Source organism: Cibotium barometz, chromosome 8 (genome assembly GCF_041138505.1).
Source record: "Cibotium barometz isolate CiBa-2024 chromosome 8, ASM4113850v1, whole genome shotgun sequence".
Taxonomy (NCBI): Eukaryota; Viridiplantae; Streptophyta; class Polypodiopsida; order Cyatheales; family Cibotiaceae; genus Cibotium; species Cibotium barometz.
The window spans coordinates 39,978,684-40,002,179 of NC_141053.1; the positions used below are offsets into that span (position 1 = coordinate 39,978,684).

General features: G+C 41.3%; 1 protein-coding gene across 1 annotated transcript; it reads left to right on the forward strand.

Moving 5' to 3' along the window:
• The first annotated feature begins 1,292 nt into the window (after positions 1-1,292).
• LOC147636254 (pentatricopeptide repeat-containing protein At1g06140, mitochondrial-like) lies at positions 1,293-4,548 on the forward strand. Its single transcript, XM_086801684.1, has 2 exons — positions 1,293-3,399; positions 3,496-4,548. Exon 1 carries the CDS (start codon positions 1,332-1,334, stop codon positions 3,261-3,263), a length of 1,932 nt encoding a protein of 643 aa, XP_086657810.1. The 5' UTR covers positions 1,293-1,331; the 3' UTR covers positions 3,264-3,399; positions 3,496-4,548.
• Positions 4,549-23,496: the final 18,948 nt, after the last annotated feature.

Consider the following 23,496-nt stretch of genomic DNA (forward strand, 5'->3'; position numbering starts at 1 on the left):
GTGCATACATAGGTCATCAAAGAGTATCTTCAAGATCTTCCAAAGGAGATCCTTGAAGGTTGTACACATCAAGAATTGTACGGTGGAAAAGGCATCAGTCAACAAGCTAAAAGGGAATGACATAATAAACGTTGGTTTCCCACTCTGTAGTAAATCATGTATTGTATTGATTAGTTGGATCCATTGTCACTTGATTCTAACCTCAGAAGCCATCCAAGAAGTTGGCAGCTTCTACTCCGATGGCTCTTTCCAACATGTCTAAGGCAAGGGATGCTCGTCGCTTAATTGTAAGAAGCCATCCAAGAAGCTAGCAAATTCTGCTCCGATGACTCTTTCCAATAGTCTATGGTAAGGAATGATCGTGAATTATGGCAGCATTAATCTTTTTTAGGTTAGTGTACACTCTAAGCTTTTCATTCTTTTTGAGAACGATCACTATCAACGATAACAACCACTTGGTGTGCTTTGTTTCATACACAAATCTCATGTCAATGAGCTTGCCTAGCTCTTCTCTTGATCGTTTGTTTATACTTGGAATTCATGTGGTAGGCTCTCTACTTTGGCTTGTTGCATTAGGGAATTCTAGTTTCATTGACTTTTTGCACATGAATTTGAAGCCCATAAGGCTTTGATCTTACTGCATTAAGCTAAGGAATAGTTTAGCAATTATGATTAGGAGTGGAATAATCCACTCTGAAACATAAGCAGTGAGCTCCATTAGGCTTGGATTGGAGTGGTAGCTTAGAGCGCATGTAAAATCAACAAAAATAAAATAAAAACCACTCAATCACTTGCATAACCATCATTAATAAGGATTAGGAACCTTGATCACCTGCTAATCAAGTCCAAAAAACCTAAAAACTCTAAAAACCAGGCCAACCCATTTCTCAGGTTGGGAGACACGAGCCCATAATCCCACAAAAAAGACGTGAGTCAATACATGTAACCCCTGGAGACGTGAGCCATGAGCCTAGATGCATGAGACGTGAGTTTGGAGGCATGAATTAACATTCGTGAGTCAACAGCAGACGTCAGTGATATTATACCAAGCAATATGTTTGTTTTTGTCTTGAAGCTTGTGGGCAGTGTAAGTGCCACATACAAGGGTGAAAGAAAAAGTGTGTGTGTGTGTAGGACCTCGTGAAAGAAAAAGTGTGTGTGTTCCTCCTAGCAAAAAGAAAAAAAGAAAACAAAAGAATTGCAATTGGTCCACCTACTCACAATTTGGTGCGTGTGTGAGACTTGGTCGCTGGGTCTGAAACCAGCCTAGTCTCACATTTGTACATCGGTCGTGGGATGCATGGGGCAGAATCGATGTCTACCATGGCATTATGTACTCGAAAATTGTGGTGAAAGATTACGAGGGATTTGGAGATTTCAGCAAGCTATGGAAGGGGGAAGGACTGGCAAAGGCCCTCCAGACTGTGAAGTCACTGGACCAAAAGGGCGTCCCCGTTTCAAAGGATTTTGTGAGATGCATTTTGCAGGGATGTATGAAGAAGAAAGACCTCAGAGCTGGCAGGCAAGCGCATGCCCTCATCGTAAGAATTGGGCTCCATTCACTTGACTGCTTGGCCGAAGAGCTTATACGCCTTTTTGCCGCCTGTAATAGCTTGCCTGCAGCCAATCAAGTGTTTCATAACCTTCCAAGCCCAGGTTTATTCACATGGAATGCCATCATCTCAGCACATGCCAAGCTTGGAAAAGAAGGGTTAGCTCTTCAACTGTATGATAAAATGTGTCAGGATGGCATCCAGCCAGACAAGTTCACATATTTGCATGTACTTAAAGCATGTAGCAGTACTGGAGATGTACAAAAGGGCAGGTTAATCCATGGGGATATTGTTCGCGGCAGATGTCAATCTGATGTGCTTGTTGGCAGTGCTGTTATTGACATGTATGCAAAGTGCAGGAGGCTTGCAGATGCAGAGAAAGTGTTTGATGATCTGCCTGGACGAGATATTGTATCGTGGGGCGCTATGATTGCAGGCCATGCTGTGTATGGAGATAGTCTTCAGGCACTTCACCTTTTAAAGAGAATGCAACAGGAAGGGCGGAATCCAAACCAGGTCATATTGTCATGTGTATTGACAGCATGTGCCAACATTGGAGCCATAGACCAAGGTAGGCTTATTCATGACCAGATTATTACCAGTAATCTTCAGTCTGATACCGTGCTCGGTAACTCTCTTGTCGACATGTATGTGAAATGCGGCAGCGTAGAGGAGGCACACAAGGTGTTTCGCAGTTTGCCAGTCCATGATTCAGTGACATGGAGTGCTATGATCTCAGGATATGCGCAGCAGGGGGATGGCTTTCCTGCGCTAGAACTTTTCGACAAAATGCTACAGCAAGGTGTGAAGCCGGACAAAGTCACATTTCTGTGTCTTTTAAAAGCGTGCACTAGTGTTGGAGCCATAGTGCATGGCATGCTGGTACACGAGGGAACCATGAAAAGCGGCCTTGATAGAGATGTAGTTGTCGGAAGTGCCCTTCTTGACATGTATGCAAAATGCGGAAGTCTCAAGGAGGCACATAAAGTATTCAATCAATTGTTAGATCATGATGTGGTATCATGGGGTACAATGTTATCAGGATTTGCACAGTGTGGCGACTGGAGCTCGACTTTAAGATTGTTTGAGGACATGCAAAGGCGAGGCATGCAGCCTGATGGTGTGACATTTGCTAGCATCCTCAAAGCTTGTAGTCATACTGGCCTTCTAAGTAAAGGCCATCAGTACTTTAAGTCTATGATAAGGGATCATGGTATCATACCAGATTTTGAGCACTATAGTTGCTTGGTGGACCTCCTTAGTCGTGCAGGGCAGCTGCATGAAGCTGAGGATCTACTCAACACAATGCCAATATCATATAACATCATGCAGTGGACTTCTTTGCTCACTAGCTGCAGAACCTATGGAAATAGGAAGCTTGGAGGGCGATGCTTCAATCAGGTTTTTGAGATGGATCCAAATGATGCTTCGGGGTACTTGCTTATGTCCAACATTTATGCCGATAATCATATGTGGGAGGATGCTGATAAAGTAGAGGAACTGAGAAAAGGCACAGGTGCACAGAAGAAACCTGGGAAGGCCTGGATGGAGGTCAATAAAAAGGCACAAGAGTTTGTTGTTGGGGACAACAGCGATGCTCACACTGATGGAAATAGCACCAAACTAAGCAGGTTAAGCAGGGTGATGAGGCTCAAAGGGTATGTACCACAGTTGAATTTAGTTGCTGATCCTATGCTAAGCACGTATTAGAGGGGGGATATTTCCATCAACAGAAAGGTGGATGGATACTTGCATCATCAAATCGCAAGTCTTGCACACTAGTGTGGCTGGCTTCTTTCCAGGGATGCCCATGAGACCTTACTCCCCAGAAAGCATAGGATGACAAGTAAGCCCACTCAAGCATATTGGTTTTGCAGAGAATCCATGTGAAAATAGTAGGTTGTGATTTAAAAAAAGATAAATGGCTGGTCTTTGGATGCAGGTGAAGTACCGGGATATGCGTGCGATGTGCTTTGGCTCCCAAAGGGAGTTCATACCTTCTGTAAGACCCCTTTCTTCTTTCAAGATAAAACAGTGTTCTTACTTTACAATCACTGGGAAATAGCATCTGTGATACAAGTGATGAGTGTCCTAGTGTATTATGGAGGCTTAAGATTGTTCGAAGTCCACTTCTTGGAGCTCGTTCTTCCTAAGAAACCATTGGATTGCAATGAAAGTGCTTATTAGCTCTAGCTGGCTCAGTTCCTGATGATGAGGTGTGTCAATCAAGCTCAATCGGCCACAGCCTAACTCCCAATGCTTTTGAGTGATGATGTGGGAATTATGCTGGCTTGTACCACTAAGGGCTATCAAAATGGAACTGTGCCTTCCAAGTAGTGTCCACGAGTGTCAAACTTGTTGAACTGAAAGAACTTTTCAAAGACAAGGATTCGTAACTGCCTCTCCCTTTGGACCAAGATCTGGTGTGTCCATGATATACCTTATCGAGTTCATGCACTGAGACCAAATCATTAGCCAAATTATCACAATCTAACTTACTAACATAAAATGCTAAAAATGGCACAATAGTGTGACATGGTTTGCAAAAGCACTAATCAATTTTGCGAATACACAATAGTGAAGAGCATGTAGATTGTATATCGCTGTATATCAAATTTGCAAGTCCTAGAGTCTTGCTACGTGTTTGTGACAAATACAGAAGAGATGGCTGCAAATTTGATGATCCATATGCCTTAGCTCTTCCAAACTCTGAATCAGAACTTGGCAGTAAATCTTGCGTCAGCATTTTACATAGCTTTGGCCTCAAACCACTTTGTGAAGTAATCGATGTGGCGACTATGGTGCATGCCTGGGTTTCCTTAGCGGCTAGGCTGATAGTCTAAGTACCATTTTTCAAATGGTTGTTCTACAATTATAGGAGTTAGGGACATATGATCCTCCTCTTGGACTATGGTGAACCTTTGGCATTCATTGTAACATTTGATGAACTTGATTGCATCTTCAAAGAGCATAGGACACCATAGTCTAGCTTAGAGAACCTTGTGGTTTGTTGTGTTCGTGGCAAAGTGTCTTGCGTCCAAGCCATAATGGGCTTGTTCAAGAATGGTGACAAAGTTGTTTTCTTGAATGCATTTTCTCACGATATCATCTTGACCTTTCTTGTAAATCATTCTCGCTATCTATTAATAGAAGGCTACCATTCTAATGAGGAGTCTGACTCTCTCTGTCTTGATGGGACAATCGAATGGAAAAGTGGGCAATGACTTCACTCCATTTGGGTACGTGGTCAATGTGGAACAATGGAGTGTTGTAAAGATCATCTTCTCACACTCCTAGGGGGATTCACCATTTGGAATTATGAAAAAGTGATTAGCATGGACATGCACAGATCCCGTTCGCATGGTGATGGTGAAATTGAACTTTAAAAGAATGAGTAACCATTTCATGATGTGACCCGTGGTGCAAAGCTTGGTCATCACCAAATAAAGCAGTGCTTGATGGTCAATAAAGAAGACAAACTTGGTAGCCATGACATAATGCCTATACTTATTTACACCATATACCATGGCTAACTGTGGTCTCTCAGTAGTTGTGTAATTGCATTCAATGTCATTCAATTGATGGCTCGCAAAGGGCATAGTGAAATCCATGTTATGCTCCCTCGTAGGTTGTTCTTGCATGCATTCAATAACAAATGTTGAAGCGTCGATGCGTACATGGAACATTAGATCCCACCTAGGGGATCTCAAGATGGGTGCACTCACTAATGCCTTCTTTAGTTTCTCATATGCCCATTGGCATTCGTATATCCATTCAAAGACAATCAACAGCTTATACAAGGCTCTTGCATATATAACATAGAAGAAGAAGAATCTTTTATAATGCTCTACATGTCCCATGAATCTTTGCACCCCCTTGTAGTTAATGGGTGGTGGCAATTCCAAGATCATGCAGATCTTTTTCTCGTGTGTGGAGATGCTCTCAAAAACTAGCCTAAGATGAGCAAGATGCTTCTTTCACTTAGAGTGCATGCATAGGCTATCAATGAGTATCTCCAGGATCTTCCAAAGAAGATCCTTGAAGGCTGTACGCATTAAGCATTGGAAGGTGGAAGGGACATTGGTCAAACGGAAGGGCATGACACAATAAATGTAGGTTTTCCACTCCATAGCAAATCATGTATTACATTGATTAGTTGGGTCAATCGTCACTTGAAGAAGCTATCCAAGAAGCTAGTAGCTTGACTCATTCCAACATGTGATTAGTAGTCAAAGGCAAGGAATAATTGCAAACTGTGGCAGCATTAATCTTTTTGAGGTAAATGTATACTCTAAGATTTTTCGTCTTTTTGAGAAAGATCACTATCCATGACAATAACCACTTGTGTCGATGTGCTCTATTTCATACACAAATCTCATGTCGATAAGCTTCTCTAGCTTTTCTTTGATTGTTTGTTCATACTTGGAATTCATGTGATAGGCTCTCTGATTTAGCTTGTTGCAATAAGGCATTCTAGTTTCATCGGTCTTTTGCATGACTTTGAAGCCCATGGCTTTCATCGAGGAAGCTAAGAAATAGTTTAGCAATTGTGATTAGAATTAGAATCCACTCTGAAACATAAGCATTGAGCTCCATTAGGTGTGAATTAGAGTGGGATAGTTAATTTTTATTCATGCAGTTCATATCTTTTCATACATTGATGAAATCGGTAGCTTAGAGTGCATGCAAAATCAATAAAAAAACAAACAAAAAACACACAATCACTTGCACAACCACCATTAATTAGGATTAGGAACCTTAAATCACCACTTATCAAATCCAAAAAACCTCAAAAAACTCTACAAACTAAGCCAAACCATCTCTCGTGTGTGACATACGAAAGCGCTAGGAAGTTTTCTTTCAGCTCTAAGCATTGCATAGAAACACTTGATGCAAGAACAATCAACACACACACACACACACACACACACACACACACACACACACACACACACACATATATGTGTGTGTGTGTGTGTGTGTGTGTGTGTGTGTGTGTATGTATATATATATATATATATATATATATATATATATATATATAGAGAGAGAGAGAGAGAGAGAGAGAGAGAGAGAGAGAGAGAGAGAGATGGCTATATATTTATTATATTCATAGAGTACAAAGAGGTACAAGTTGTTGGCTGCCTTGAGCAACCCCAAAAACCTAATTTAGACCTCAAGGCTCCTATTCTAGACCTATCTCCAAGAGGGAGACTAGATGAATGAAATGATTGCTTGGCTTATCCTTTTATAGACCCAAATATGCCTAAGAAGCTGCTAACAAGTAGTCGGCCAGAAGGCAAATCCCATATATGTATATATGGTGCCGATGACAGAGAATAGAAAGAGACAGATGATTGTATATTCAGTATATTCATAGAGTACAAAAAGATACATCATCTGTTGAAATATGTAAGTGAATGGGTGTGTGCGAGAACAAGCCCTTAGCTAGAGATTGTAAAAGGGAGTCCGTAAATGAGTGGATACCAGTGAAAAGGTGAGAAGAATCTATTGGATGAGAGGATCAAGGGTGAATATAGGGGTGTGGAAAGATTCTAGGAAAAGGTGCCCCAGATGTACGGGAGGTGCCACAAATCAAGGAGAAATCAATGGGGAGTGGGTGCTTGGCACCTTGTGGATATAAAAGCTATAAATTGAGGCATTGGCCTAATGAGAATGTGTTGGTATTTGATCTGCCATGCCTACTCTATTGCATTGAGTGAATTGTTCACTAATCACTTAGTAATTACTAATCACATCCTTAATCATGTCTTGCCCCATATTTGATCCACCATAGCCCACTCTTGCTTGCATTTCTAACTTGGTATCAAAGCCTAGCTCTAGGGTTAGGTCCACATTAGCTTAGTGATGTGATTAGGCATGGTTTTAGTAATTCCTAGTAAATAGGACTGGACCTACAGCTGGTGGAGGAGCTCCCTCTCCCTTCACACACATCCTTTGCCCAAGCCCTTTTAGAGGCGCAAACTAGATCCATTGCTCCACATGCAGCTCAGAGGGTTTGGCGAAATTCAACGCAGATCGATTGGGCGACAACGAAATTAGCAAGCGATAGCAAATTTGGAGAAAATGCTCCATACGACGAGCTTGTTTTGAATTTATCTAATTCTAATTGGACCTAGGGGTTTTCAAGCGTGCTCTATAAGCTGGTGAAGACGGTTTTTGATTTCATCGAGCCTACAGTGAGATCCAGCACTGTGCACAGTCAGGGAAGTGCCTCTGTTAATCACTTGATTAATCCTTCATTAATGCTTCAATCTTGATGTTTGTGGACTCAAAACATATCTAGACACATTTATCTACTACTATCTTGAAGCATTTTGAGATTAGATTTGTGCAAGTGGATCGATTGAAGACTCCAAGTAGGGACAGCTTTTTGCACAATGAACAGTGAATCATCTCGGCAAATTGCTTAATTAATTCAGCTAATCAAGGTGTTAATTAGAAATTGGTGGATCTAACCCAACATTGGGAAGGTGCTACACAAGTCTATGTGTTCAATTTGAATTTTCCATCACAATTACTATCCCAATTAATCCCTCCAAATCAGTGTATTCTCTGCACACACAAACAGTGAACTAGTACACCTAGTTTTTTGAGCATCATTAGTGGTCAGAACTTGTTGTAAAAAGATAGACACTGCCCTTGAATCTTGAATTAAATCAAGAGGTAAGACCCCCTTCACATCATCATGAGCATTGCATAAGAAGTAGCTAAGTTCAACGGGGAGCAATTCCACACATGGCAAACAAAAACCATGTATTTGCTCATGAGAAAGAACCTATAGGGGCTTGTTGAGGGAAGAGATGAATGTTCAAAGGAGCATGGGAAGGATGAGTTCAAAGGAGATGAATGTTCAAAGGAGCATGGGAAGGATGAGTGGAAGAGTAAAAATGAGAAAGCATTAGTACTCATTGCACTTAGCTTAAATGATGAAATCATTCATCACCACATTGCGGGGATACAACAAGCTAAAGATGCATGGGATGAACTTAATAAATCATTTGGCACCCAAGTAAAGAATTCAAAGATAAATCTACTAATGCAATTCTACAAACTTGATAGGAAGGAAAGTAAACCTCTAACCACACACTTGAACAAATATAAAAGCATCAAACAATAACTTACAGCCATTGGAAAGAAAGTAGAAGATAATGAGGCACTAATAGTGCTCCTAAAGAGTGTGGACAAGGGAGAGTATGAGAACATTGTGGCAACCATAAAGAATGTACCAGATTTGAAGTTGCATGAGATAGAAGGAGCTCTACTAGAGCAAGAGAACAAGGTTAAAGAGAAGAAAGGACTGGACCCAACAACTGGAGAGGAGAAAGCACTCTACACCTGAGGAGGCCTCGCACGAGGACGAGAACGAGGAAGAGGCAGGGGAGAAGGAAGGACCTTCACTTGCCACAATTATGGGAAGCCATGACACATGGCTAGAGACTGCTACAGCAAACTAAATTAAGAAGGATTGGCATCGGCAAACTTCATGGAGACTCCTAAGGAAGAGGAGTTAGAACATCTTCTCTAAGAGAGAAAGAGAGAAACCCCACAACCCAATGTAACCTGCCCCAATAGAGTGAAACCACCTCTAAATTACCGATGATGTAGGCCATGTGGTAGATGTATGTGTGAGCACTTTAGTCAAAGCTAAGCTCTGATACCATGTTAAATTTGCAGTAATGTGATGAGCTATGGTGGATCAAATGCTAGAATCAACATCATTTAATAAAGAGATTAGATGATAATTAAGATGTGATTAGTGAGTAATTAATTGATAGCTTAATGTAGGCATGATAATCAAAGACCAGCAAATTCTCATTAGGCCAATGCCTCAATTTATAGAGTTTACATCCAAACATCTAATCCCACTGATCTCTCCTTGAGTCACTCCATCTCTTCTGCTTGATTCTCTCCACCTCTCCTAGAATATCTCCACACCTCCTAAATCTCCTCATGCTACCCTTTATTCTCTCCTAGTAGATACTTCTTGCCTTTTCACAGCTTCTCTCACATTTACAGATTCGCTTTTACAGCCTCTTGCCAAGGGCTTGTTCCCGCACACACCCTATTCACTTGTATATTTCAACAATTAGTCCATCGGGCTCTCGAGGAACTCCAACATGATTTATCATTACCACTCTACGAACTATTATATCGAATGGGTTGAGGCTTGGGCTACCACAAAGACTGATACCATAGTAACATCCAAAGTCCTTTACAAAAATATAATCACTAGGCTTGGCTATCCACTCAAACATTAAGTGATAGAGGGACTCGTTTTATCAATGAGGTAATCAAGTTCCTATTGTGAGTGAATTCATGGTAGTACACCACAAATCCTCACCCTACTATCCCTAAGCCAATGGCTAGGCTGAAAGCACCAACAAGGGGATCATGAGGCATTGTAGGAATTCGAATATGTCGATGTCCTTGAGCAAGCCCACTTCGGTGTGGCTGGTGGACATTTCTTAATAGACACCATCACAAAGAAAGTTCTATTAGTAGGCTTAAGGTGGCTGACTTTATTTGGAGATGAAGCTGAATTTGTAAAAGGTAGCGATTTGTTGGGGTTCACGACCATGACAAAATGGCCCTACATCTGGTACTGTCTTTACAACCATTCGAGAAATGGGACATTGACTTTGTTAGAACAATTAGTCCAGTGGGCTCTCGAGGAACTCAAACATGATTTATCATTACTACTACAAAGTATTGTATCGAATGGGTTGAGGCTTGGGCTACCACAAAGACTGATACCATAGCAACATCTTTACGAAAATATAATCACTAGGTTTGGCTATCCACTCGAACATTAAGTGACAAAAGGACTCGTTCCATCAATGATGTAATCAAGTTCCTACTGTGAGTGAATTTATGGTAGTACACTATGACACAAAGTTGGGATTTTAACTTTGTTAGAATTAGGGTTGTAGAAAGCACACAAAGCTTGGAGAAGAAGAAGCAAGAATGCACACAACACACAGTGTATTAGATTGTGTCAATGTACAAAAGATAAGTTAGCCCTAGAATTTATGAGAAAGAAGAGATGAGAGAAGAGACAATGTACTCAAGAACTCATCAATGAACCACTAGCCAACTTGATTAGAAATGAACTACAATGCCTCATATATATAGGAAAGTTCCTCCACCCTTTCCTCCATCCAAAAATGTGTGTAAATAGGAAAAAATGGAAATGAATACTATAAATCCCAAAAATGCCTAGAGGCTAAAGAGTGTGCCACTAGCGTGACACCATCTGGAGATGACACCTATCCAATACCTCCTCTTCAGGTCCAGATGGGAGGACCAACGCCAATGTGCTGAAGAAGATAATCCAAGGTAAGTCGAGGAGAAGAGGCTTAGTAAACAAATCAGCAACATTATCTTTGGTAGAACAATACTCAAGCTGAATGCGACCTTTAGAAATCCAATCACGAACAAAATGAAAATGAACATCAATGTGTTTGGATCGTCCTCGAATAACTAGATTTTTGGCTAAAGCAATAGCACTCTGTGAATCTGAGTAGATGAGTGTCAGAGTAGATGAACATCCAAGGTGATTCAGAATTTGAGAAAGAGCATCAGACTTCTTAGGTAGGTAAGAAATAAACCCATGATTTGCGCGAGGTCATCCACAAGAAGCATATAATACTTGGATCCACCAAGCAATTATACTTCCATAGGTCCTGCAAGATCAGCATGAATAAGCTCAAGTATGCGTGTGGCCCTATGAGTAGCCTCCTCTGGAAAAGAAGCCCGATGTTGCTTTCCTTGAGCACAAGAAGAACAAATGTGATGGTGGCGAGGTTTCTGAAGCTTTGGTAGACCTGTAAACATGTCATGTGAGACAAGATGTTGCAAAGTAGCAAGAGGAACATGGCCAAAGCGGAAATGCCATAGATCACTATCTTCATTAGAAACAAATGCTTTAGGAGAAGCAAATAATTGATGAAGATGAGACTCATGTGGTGGCAACTGTGTTGTAAAAGAGCTTATATGATAAAGCCCAGCATTTTGATAACCATGTGCCACACAAGAAAGTGACTGTCTATCAATGATTTCAATCACTTCATCATCAAAGTAAACCCCAAGACCTTTAGAAGTAGCCTTAGAGATAGAAAATAAGTTGGCAGACATCTTAGGCACATGCAAAACATCATGTAAGATAGCATCTCCAAAAGAAACATCACCATACAAATCACAGGGAGAGACGAAGCATCACCAATGTGTACTGAAGAGATAGACTTATAGAAGTAGAAGACATAGAAGATGTTGTCTTTGTTTTTGTCGTGAGAAGATGTTGATGTAGAAGAACCCTTAGATTTGGATTCAAGTTCAGCTTTTACCTTCTTGGATGCCGCCTTCTTAGCAAAACAACGATCCTCTGTATGGCCACTACGACCACAGAAAGTGCACTCCTTGGAAGAATCCTTTGATTTGTCCGTGTCGCCTTTGGTTGAAGAATCTTTAGCATTGGAATTAGAGCCTTTGCGTTGATCATTTCCCTTGCCTTTGCCTTTGCCCTTGCCTTGGCTTACAAAAGTCGAGTCCTTTTTGTTTTGCTTGCGAGTAAGGCACTTATCATGAAGAAGACCCATAGGCTCTTCAAAGGAAGGGAAAGGAACTCGAAGAAAGATGTTATCTTTGAACGATTAAAAAGAAGAAGGCAATTCACCAAGTAGCTCGTGGACTGGATTGCTTACCAATGTACCAAACTCTTCAAGTTGCCGCTTGATTTGATTGAATTCTCCAAGCTTCTCCACTATGTTGTCGGATTCGGAGATAGAAAGCTTATCCAAATCTTCTTCCAACTTAGCCATCTTAACCGTTGAAAGTCTTCCATATTACATTTGTATAGCGTGCCATAATTGTTGAGCCGTACTCCTTGTAGAGAGAAATTGAGACACAACCGATGTAGACATGCCATGCACAAGTAAAGCTTTAGCCCGTGCATCCATATAGGTTTGATATTGAGAAGGCACCATATGAGGAGAAGTGATTATAGACCACACCCCGGCGCTTTCCAAAAGAAGTTGCATAAACAAGGACCAAGTGTGGTAGTTGTTTGGGGTAAGCTTTTGTGAATCAGAAAGACTTGGAAGGCTCAAAGATTGAGTGAATGGGTTAAAGGGCTGATATGATTGAGTGGGGAGAGGAGTAGTAGTGGAAGTAGTAGAAGGAGGAATCATAGTAGATGAAGTTGCCATAAAAGGCATAGATGATGTAGGGGGATATACCATAGAGGGCATAGAAGTATGTGGATAGGAAGGCATAAAGGACAAAGAAGAAAGAGAGAAAGGATCCGTAGAAGGTAATGGATATGACGGAAAAGAGAAAGTAGAAGCACCTACCGAAGAAGGAATTGCACCAACTTCCGTTGTAGTAGTTGCCGGTCAACCGTCGTAGGAGATGTAGGATCCATAGTATCTTCAAGTTTGCCTTTGTCTTTTGGATTAGAGGACTTCCGAGATCCCATAGGGAGAGGAGGGTGGGAAAACATAAGGGAAGAAGTGTCGTACCTCCAAAAACGTAGCCAATAGATGGGCTGTCTACCAAGGAAGTATCTCCAAAATATGCACAAAGATAGTGCAAAAACGCAGCCACAAAACGCAGCCGATATATGAACCAATAGACTCCGTAGAAACCACCAAAAGAGGGCTGAGAATGTAGCCTTAGGTAGGAGTATGGAGGAGTTGATTGTCCACAAAAATGTAAACACAAAGTGTGTAGCAAAGTGGAATTTTCAGCCGGTAGAAAGGTGTAGAAAAGAGGATGAATATGTACCTCAAAACACCATGAAGAGGGCTGAAGTTGATGATGAAAACACAGCCAAGAAATCTCTCCACAAGAAGCCTCCAAAAAAACGCTACCGCATGTAGGGAAAACTAGTTGGCAGTGTTTTCACCGCAAGTAGAGTTGTAGGACTCGGATTGACGTGCTTTAAAAACACACTTGTAGAGGATGGTAAGGGGCTGGTTTGAAGCCTCTTGCATCATTGAATGAGTGCAAGGATGATGAGTAAGGGCTTCTGCAAAAAATGCAAGCAGAAATTCTGCATGCAGGCAGTCTGCGAAGAATAACTCAAAAACGGTGAGGAATTTGCGAAAACTTTCTTCTGCAAAGTTGTAGACCACAATGATTCCAATATGTCTCGCGAGCACAATCCTCAAAAACGCATTCGTTTAGCAGAAAATCAAAGAATGAAAAAACGTAATTGAAAGCGGGGTTGTTGAAGAGGACTAGAGGTAGAGAGGAAGAAGGATAAGGAGGCTCTATGTGCGCCACCAGCTTGCTCTGATACCATGTGAGAAAGAAGAGATGAGAGAAGAGACAATGTACTCAAGAACTCATCAATGAACCACTAGCCAACTTGATTAGAAATGAACTACAATGCCTCATGTATATAGAAAAGTTCCTCCACCCTTTCCTCCACCCAAAAATGTGTGTAAATAGGAAAAAAATGGAAATGAATGCTATAAATCCCAAAAATGCCTCATATATATAGGAAAGTTCCTCCACCCTTTCCTCCACCCAAAAATGTTTGTAAATAGGAAAAAATAGAAATGACTGCTATAAATCCCAAAAATGCCTAGAGGCTAAAGAGTGTGCCACTAGCGTGACACTATCTGGAGATGACACCTATCCAACAAAATTATGGGCCTATATACAAGCTGGGGGGAAAAAACCTCCTAAAGAGGGAAAAAGTACCCCGGCGGTCCTAAGTGTGTTCACACATATCACTGCCTATATATATGGCAACAAATCCCCCCTGGGAGTGATGGTGTGAACGAGAGCTGGCACTCATGTATAGGGAAGTGCTATGCTCGAAGTAGATCAGTCCACAGAGGGGAGCAAGCCCAAAACTTTGCAGCGGAAAGCTTCAAACTTCTCATGAGGAAGCGCCTTTGTGAAAAGATCGGCAAGGTTGTCCTGTGTTGGCACATATGCCAAGCTGATCTCTCCTGCTAAGAGTCTCTCCCTGACATAGTGATAATGCACCTCAATGTGCTTTGTGCGAGCATGAAAACTGGGTTTCTCGTAACTGCCAATGCGCTCTGATTGTCAGTGTAGATAGAGGTGGCAGACTCTTGTCCAACACCCAAGTCAGCCACCATAAGTCGTCTGAGCCACACACACTCAACCGTAGCTGTGAAAGCTGCCTTGTACTCAGCTTCACAACTAGAAGTGGCCACAGTAGGTTGCTTCTTGCTCAACCAAGATATGCATGAGCTACCGAGCATGAAACAAAAACCACTTGTGGACACTCTTGTGTCATAGCAACCAGCCCAATCTGAGTCCAAAAAAGCATGTAAATCTGGCGGCAACAATCCCCCCTTGGGATAAAACAACCGAAGATGTATGGTGCCACTCAAGTAGCGAAAGATGCGCTTAACTGCCTTCCAATGCTGAGACCCTGGGCTATGCATAAACCTGCTCACCTGTGAGACTGCAAACTGAATGTCTGGCCTCGTAATGCATACATAAATGAGGCAACCACAACAGCTGTCTGATAGAGTGTGACATCAAAGTGATCTCCAGCATCATGAAGACTCAACTTCAAACCTGTCTCCATTGGAGTAGCAATAGGCTTGCAGTCTTCAAGGCCAAATCTCCGCAACAATGTCTCAATATACTTTGTCTGACACAAAGCAATACATCCATCACACTGTTTGAATTGTATCCCCAAATAATGATGCAAAAGCCCCAAATCTGACATCTCAAAAGAGGCATTCAAATTAGCCTTAAAATCAGCAATATGACTCTCATTTGGTCCTGTGAGCAGCATGTCATCGACATAGAGAGCAATGATTAGATGTACATCATCCACACGTTTAACATACAAAGTGCTTTCTGTTGGACTATTCTGAAAACCATGTACAGTCAAATATGCATGTATCTTTTCATACCAAGCTCGTGGAGCTTGCTTTAAACCATATAAAGCCTTTTTCAACCTGCACACTTTGTTTTCCTGCCCTCTTTGAACAAAACCACGAGGCTGCGATACATACACCTCCTCGTGCAAATCTCCATTGAAGAACGTAGTCTTTATGTCCAACTGATGTACATTCCAACCATTATGAGCTGCCAATGCACAAATGCTACGAATGGTAGTCATACGACAAGTGGGAGCAAAGGTCTCATCAAAATCAATGCCCTTTTCTTGAGCCTAACCCTTTGCAACAAGACTAGCATTATAGCGATCAACACTGCCATCTGACTTTCGTTTCAACTTAGAAACCCAATTACATCCAATGACCTTTTTACCAATAGGCAAATCACACAAAGACCATGTACCATTCTTCATTATAGCATCATATTCACTTTGCATTGCAGCCAACCAATTTTTTTGATTTTTGTGCCTTATCAAATGAAAGAGGTTCTTCCTCTTCACACATACTAGACACAACCAAAGCATAACAATCTGATGCATAAGAGGCATGCTGAAAACCTGAATGAGTACGATGACATAGGTGCATCAATTTTACTATCACGCAAGGTTTGCACCAGCCATTTAGGCAAACCTCTAGCCTGCTCATTTTCAGCCCTATCCTCATAAATTACATCCTGTAAATCTGCATCAAAAATAGGCTGATCTATGATGTCGTTTGAAATATGCATAGGCTGAATATTTGCCTCATTAGGACTTACATTTGAATTCCCACCTATAAACAGAGGCAACAACGTATCAAATACATCCTGCGAGCTCACACCTGTCTCTTTGGTACATGATAACAAAGGCTGCATAGCATCTTCCACAAAAACAACATCTCGACTAATCAAGATACGCGTTGACTACGGATGATACAATCCGTAACCCTTGCTCTCAGCACTGTAACCAATAAAAATGCATTTGACAGCCTTATCATCCAATTTTCTACATTGTTGCACAGGCACTAAAGCATAGGCCAAGCAACCAAAGACATGCAAGTGACCAATAGAATGATTCATGCCATGCCAAGCTTCGTATGAAGTAACAGACTGTAAGGCCTTAGTGGGACACCTGTTGAATACATATGTAGCACACATGATAGCCTCAAGCCAAAACGCATGTGGCAAAGCTTGGCTCTTGACCATACATCGTGCCATCTCCATAAGTGACCTGTTTTTCCTCTCAACAACACCATTTTGCTGAGGGGTATACGGTACTGTACATTGGTATTTTATCCCACGACTAGCCAGAAATGCATCAAACTCTTTAGACATGTACTCCCCCCCTCGATCAGAACAGAGGGTGCCCACAGTACAATTGGATACATTTTCAACCATAAGCAAAAACTGTTTGAAGCACAAAAACACTTCGAACTTTGCCTTCAGTGGATATACCCATGCATGCCTTGAGTAATCATCAATGAAAGTCGCGAAGTACAAGTGTTTACCAAATGACGGAGTTTGCATAGGCCCACATACATCACTATGTACAAGTTGTAATTTGCGAGTGGCCCGCACAGAACCATCCTTTGGAAACGCAGAATGCTGCATTTTGCCCAAAATACAGCCTTCACAAACATGTTTTAATGGTGCCTCAAGAGGGGGCAATGAAGCAACCATATCAAATTTCTGCAAACGCAGCAAACTAGCAAAGTTCAGATGACCAAAACGAGCATACCATAGTTTTGCATCTGAAACTGTCTTTTCATCAAAAATTGCATTTGCTGAATCTTCCACACTTTTGTCATAAGAATTGAGCCTATACAGCCTACGAAACAAGGTGCCAGATGCAATAATCGTATCACCAGAAGTCAAATCATGAACAGTATATCTGTCATCCACAAATTTGTCTACAAGTCCAAGTCTAGCAAGCGCAGAGACAGACAATAGATTCTTCTTTATCCCTGGCACATACAAAGCATCTAAAAGTGTGAAAGCGCTGCCATTTGCAGAGCAGTAAGCATAATTTTACCAATGCTCTTCATTGGGCAAAAAGCATTATTGGCACATGTGGCAGTATTTCCATTAGAGACAGCCTCAAGACAAGTGAACATATCATGATGCGAGGTAATGTGCTTTGTAGCACCACTGTCAAAATACCATACATAAGAGTCAACAGAAACTGCCAAATATACATCATGTACAGATGGGTCATACTGGCAATACACGCTAAACGCCCATTCTGTATCCTGCACAACATTTGCAGAATCTGCATTTGTAGAAGCATCCGCTATTAAGGTTGCATTTGACTCTTTCTTCTTTGCCTCTTTAGCCTTTAGCTTAGGGCAAGTCTTAATAACATGATCAGTTGCCTTACAATAGTTGCACCTGATCTTTTTCTTGCCTTTATCAAGAGCCTTCTCAGGCCTATTGTTGCTACCTATGGAAGGAGAAGAAGTTGCAAACCTATTAATAGGAGAAGAAACAGTGGAAGGGGCTGCCTTACCGCTTCTTCTCTGCTGGACAGCAACAAATGCCTGATCAACTGCACGCTGCCTAGCCCTATTTTGCCTGGATTGTGCTTCTTGCAAGAGCTTGTTGACTAAAGTATTATACTTGACAACATCAGGTCTGTCCTCAAGTAACAAGTCTCCACGTGGAAGCAAAAGTCTGATATGACTCAGGTAAAGCATCAAGAACAGTCTGCACAAGAGAATGATCAGGAATAATCTCACCTGTAAAAATCAACTGTTCCTTAAGATCTTTAATCTCAGCAAGAAAAACATTCATGTCATCATCTTCCTGCATAATCTTCAATTCTAGCTCTTTACTCAAGTAAGAGATTTTTACCTCGTTACGACCTGCATACAAACCAGCTAGAATATCCCAAGCTTGTTTTGCTGTTTTAGCTGAAGGAATATGTGGAGTGATGTTACGTTTGACAGAAAGTGCAATCAAGGCATGAGCTTGCGCATCTTTACCATCCCAACGAGCTTGTTCAGCAGTGGGTAGAACAGCAGCAACAGTAGAGCTGCTAGAACCTGCAACATCCTCAACAGATCCTACATCCACAGAACCTAGACATATATCCATACCATGCACAATGTTCCACACTCCTTTTGTAACCAAAACATGCTGCATCATGTATGCCCAAAGTGGGTAGTTGCTGTCTCCATCCAGTTTGTCATCAGCAGAGACAACATGCGAAATACATCATTGCTGTTATGAACCCTGGCCACTGACTGAAACTGATGCAAAAGCTACCTGTAATGAAGCAAAGACTGAACAGAAAACAACTCCTGCTATGTAGCATGGTCCACAATAGAATACATATGCCTGTTTTACAGAAAACTGCACTGTCAAAATTTCTGCACAAAATGACGAAAACACCTATACATAACTTGTAATGCAAAAACGGAGCCCGAAACGACCTCAGATGCAATTTCTAAGAACGCAAAGTCCTACGATTTAATTTGCAGAGTATAGGGACCTACAAGCGCTCGCGAAAGCTTACCTCAATCGGAGAACGTGAGTCGGAGGGTGCTAGCGGCATAGCCCTGGGAGCCGATGCCTACTCTGATACCAATTGTTGGAATTAGGGTTGCAGGAAAGCACACAAAGCTTGGAGAAGAAGAAGCAAGAATGCACACAACACACAGTGTATTAGATTGTGTCAATGTACAAAAGATAAGTTAGCCCTAGAATTATGGGCGTATATACAAGCCGGGGAAAAAACCCTCCTAATAAAGAGGGAAAAAGTGCCCCGGTGGTCCTAAGTGTGTTCACACACATCACTGCCTATATATATGGCAACAGACTTCAGTCACTTCTTAGAATCAAAACACACTTGTATTAAACCTCACAGCCTCCTCACCTCCCTTTCTCTCCCTAGGTTAAGATAAAGATAAACACATCAAAGGTGAGATCATAATTCATGGAAGGAAAGATGAAAGGCTCAGGAGAAGCAAGAATTTCTGCCAGTCTTGCAGCTCCAAACAAGAGGGCAATTCTTTGTTGAAAGAAAATCTTCCGACTCAGGATTATGTGAACTGAAACACATTGGGAATGTTGGTAAGGTTCATCCGTTCGAATTGGCCGATTTGGACGGAACATCTTAAAGTAAAAGAATATAGCAATCACTTACAAGAGGATAAGATACATGGGATTTTCTTTTTCATAAGAGATTAAGAGGAATTAATCATTATTAAGAAGAAATAATGGCCAAAAGTCTATAAAAACAGAGATACACAGAGAATTACAGTTTTAAATCCATATAGACTGTACAAAAGAGGATTAATAGGTACGTAGATCTTGAAGAGGGCTTCACGTCTATATAAAAACTTTCAAAAACGGGCAACCGAACGAAAAGTTATGAGCATTTTACTACAAGACTATAAAACTACCAAAATAAGTTAGTAACTTTGGGAGAAATTCTGATCATCAATGAAGTAAAGGATTAAGAAATTAGTTACATGAGTGGAGTGGAAAGAGAATATAAAGAGCTTCCTAGCCATATGATCAATTTTAGAAACCAATACCCGAGTGATGACGGTTGAAATTTGGATGTTAGACCACAAAAACTGCACTTTCCTCTCTTTGAATGAAACCTCAATTTTCACATAGCCTCTTGCCTTTCATCTCCTTCATGATTCAAGCTAGAGGGTAAGGGTTAACATTGCTCCAATCGTAAAGATTTACCTATGGTCCCCAAAGTCTTTCCACATGCTCATTACCGCTAAAATCATTGGTACCTCCAAAGAAGGGCGGCAATAAGGCAAGGGCTATCTTGAGAAGTCACAGGCCCACCAAGATAATAACTCCTTATCCCACTTATCATGAATCATCAAAGAGGTCCAAAATTGGGTTAAACATGAGGAGCTAATGCTAAATGAGATATTCACATGTAAAGAGAGTGTTTGAATAAGGGTTTGAAGATAAGAGAATGGCAATGACACAAAATGCTCAATTGAGGAGGCTTCATTCATTGATTTGAAAGGGAGAGGAGGGCTCCTTTTATAGGTGGAGAATCACCCTCTCTTCCATTGTTACAAATTACAACATAAAAATCTTCAACCCTTCAGTGACATAAGGGTAGATGTCACCATCAATTGTCCTCTTAGGCTAAGTCTTCTATTGATTATTAAATTGAAGACTTTTTGACTTTGAAAGTGTGATGAGATAATAGCCAAGTCTAAGTGGCACATGGCGCAATTCTCCTTTTCCATATAGGCATTCTAGAAGAATCGTTCCCAATTATGCACCTACACACACTCCTCCACATACCTTCCACACTCCCCAACTTGTAGCCTTATGGTGAATACTATATTAATAATACAATTAAAATCCATGTGAGCATGAAGGCCCACTTTTATTTTCCACATCATTAGCCTATCTACCGTACCAAAGTATTTATCAAGCATACTTGTGGCATTTACAATGTGTGCACCCTAAATCAAGTACAACCATTATATTTGATGATAGAATGCTGTTATCAAGGTACCCGCCAAGCCGCCGCATCACCACGCCGTTATTCCATTGTGGGCGCCGTAATCTTCTTGGATAAGCTTCCGCCTTATTACCATTGAGAAACCATCAAATTATGTACAAAATTGAAAATGAAAGATATCAAATTTTCATGTCACATCTTTCCCCTCCCAGCAGATCCTCCATGCTTGTCTTGGGGGTCTGCTAGCCATGGTGCTCGAGGGTAAAATATCTTTAGCCGGTACTCATTGGCACGTCCGGGAACCTCCTGGCCACTTGCATCCTCTAGAAGATAGGTGTTATTTTTGAACTTTTCCTTTATCGTGAAGGGGCCTTCCCAGCGTCGAAGAAGCTTCTTATCTAGCGTTTCTCCACACGGCCATCATACCTCTAAGCTTCCTTGCTTGAGTTCTGGCTTCTTCTTCTTCTTCATGAGAGTGTCATGCCTTACCTTGCGCCGTTGTTGTGCAACCTCCAAATTTCGAAGTGCCTGAAGTCACATCTCATCCAAGGTCTCCAGTTGTACTAGGCATTGGGCATGTGTTTCTTCTTCATTATTCAAGCGTGCAAAAGATGTGCGAAGGCTTGTGATTTCCAATTCTATTGGCAAAATAGCCTCCATTCCATAAACTAACTGAAAAGGTGTGAAACCAAGAGAGAGTTTGTGAGTTGTCCTATAGGCCCATAGGACCTCTGGCAAATGCACATCCCACTTTCTCTTCATTGTATCCACTAGCTTAGACAAAGATTCACAAAGCAGTCCATTAGTTTTTTCTACTAAAACATTACATTGGGGATAATAGGGAGTTGACATAGCATGCTTTATTTTTAATTTCTCCACCAAAGCTTCAATCAAGTCATTCGTGAAAGACCTCCCCCCATCCGTAAAATAAGGATTTCTAATGGACACCCAAATCGGGCACATATGTATTCCCTGAGAAAGGATGCCACAGCCACTGCTTTATTATTGACCATGGCCTTTGCTTCTACCCACCTTGTTGCATAATCTGTGGCCACCAATATGTAATACTTCCCATGTGAGGAACGAGGAAGTGGGCCCACAAAATCTAATCCCCACCTTTCAAATGGACCATATGCTGTGATAGGGTTTAAGGGTCCGGAACCAATTGCTTATGCCCATATGCCTAGCATACTTCATAGCTTCTGCACCACTCATAGACATCTTTGCTGAGTTGAGGCCAATAATAACCTGTGTTAAGTATCCTCTGAGTTGTGCTATAGCTGAGGCAAAGTGACCTGAACATTCATGACATAATTCCATAATCCTTTTAGATTCTTCCAAGCTCACTACCCTCCTAAGAATCTTATCCTTACCTTGCTTGTAAAGAACAGGCCCTAGAATTGTGTAAGGATGAGCTTTCCTTGTAAGCCTTTGCCTCTGTTGAGGATTCAATCCAGGAGGGAAGTATCTTGTATCTAAATAGTGTTGAACATCTTGGAGCTCAGGCCAACCTGTATCCATTAATGCAAGAATAGCTACTTTGAAAGAAGCCAAAGTTTTAGTAGCCAATTCATCAGCCTTTTAATTATCCTTCCTGTTAACATGCACAAATTTACAAAACTCAAAAGCTTCTTTTAACTCCATTGCCCTTTTAATTCTTGGAGATTAGGACTCCTTGCCTTATATTCTCCTTTCATTTGTCGGATGACCAATTGCGAATCCCCTTTAACCTCTACCTCTTTAATTCCATCTTTTATGCAATCTTCTAATCCCCAAATTACTGCATTGTACTCAGCCACATTATTTGATATAGCCTTTGGAAATTTCCTACCCTTGGCCCATACCTCTTTTCCTTCTGGATCAAATGAAACTATCCCCCCAGCCCCACATTGCCTAGAAGGGCTAAAGGCTCCATCAAAATGCATAGTGAAAGCAGTTGGTGGTGTCTCCAAATCTTCATATACTTCTTCTGTTGTTCCTGTTCCTTCTTCCTCTTCCTTCCTTGTAAGCAAATATGCAAGAGAGGCCCTAGTGCTGTTTTCTGTAATAAAAGTGAAAGAGAATTCTTGAAGCTCACAAATCCACTTTGCAAACTTCCCTCTTGCAAGATTGGGTTTGCGGACCAAGAATTGTAAAGAAGGTTGAGATGTGAGGAAGAAAAAAGGGCGAGGTAACAAGTATGACCTGAACTTCTTTACTACAAAAACAAGAGACAAACCACCTTTCTCCATTTCACCATACCTCTCCTCGGCATCAGTGAGTTGTCGGCTTGCATAATACACCAGTTGCATACGCCCTTACTCTCCCTTTTGTAAGACTATAGCACCCATTGAATGTGATGAGACACTTAAGTTCACATAAAAGTCCTCCCCCCACCTAGGAGGCTGCACAATTGGACTTTGACTCATGCATTCCTTGAGCAAACAAAAAGATTGAATTTGATCAAGCCCCCATTGGAAAGAAACATTCTTCTTTGTCACAACAGATTTATAGGATACATCTTCTCATAGAACATGTCAACAAAGCATTGGTAATACTTTGTTTTACCCAAAATCCTCCTTACCTCCCTTACATTGGTAGGTGGTGGGAGGGCCACAATTGCCTGCA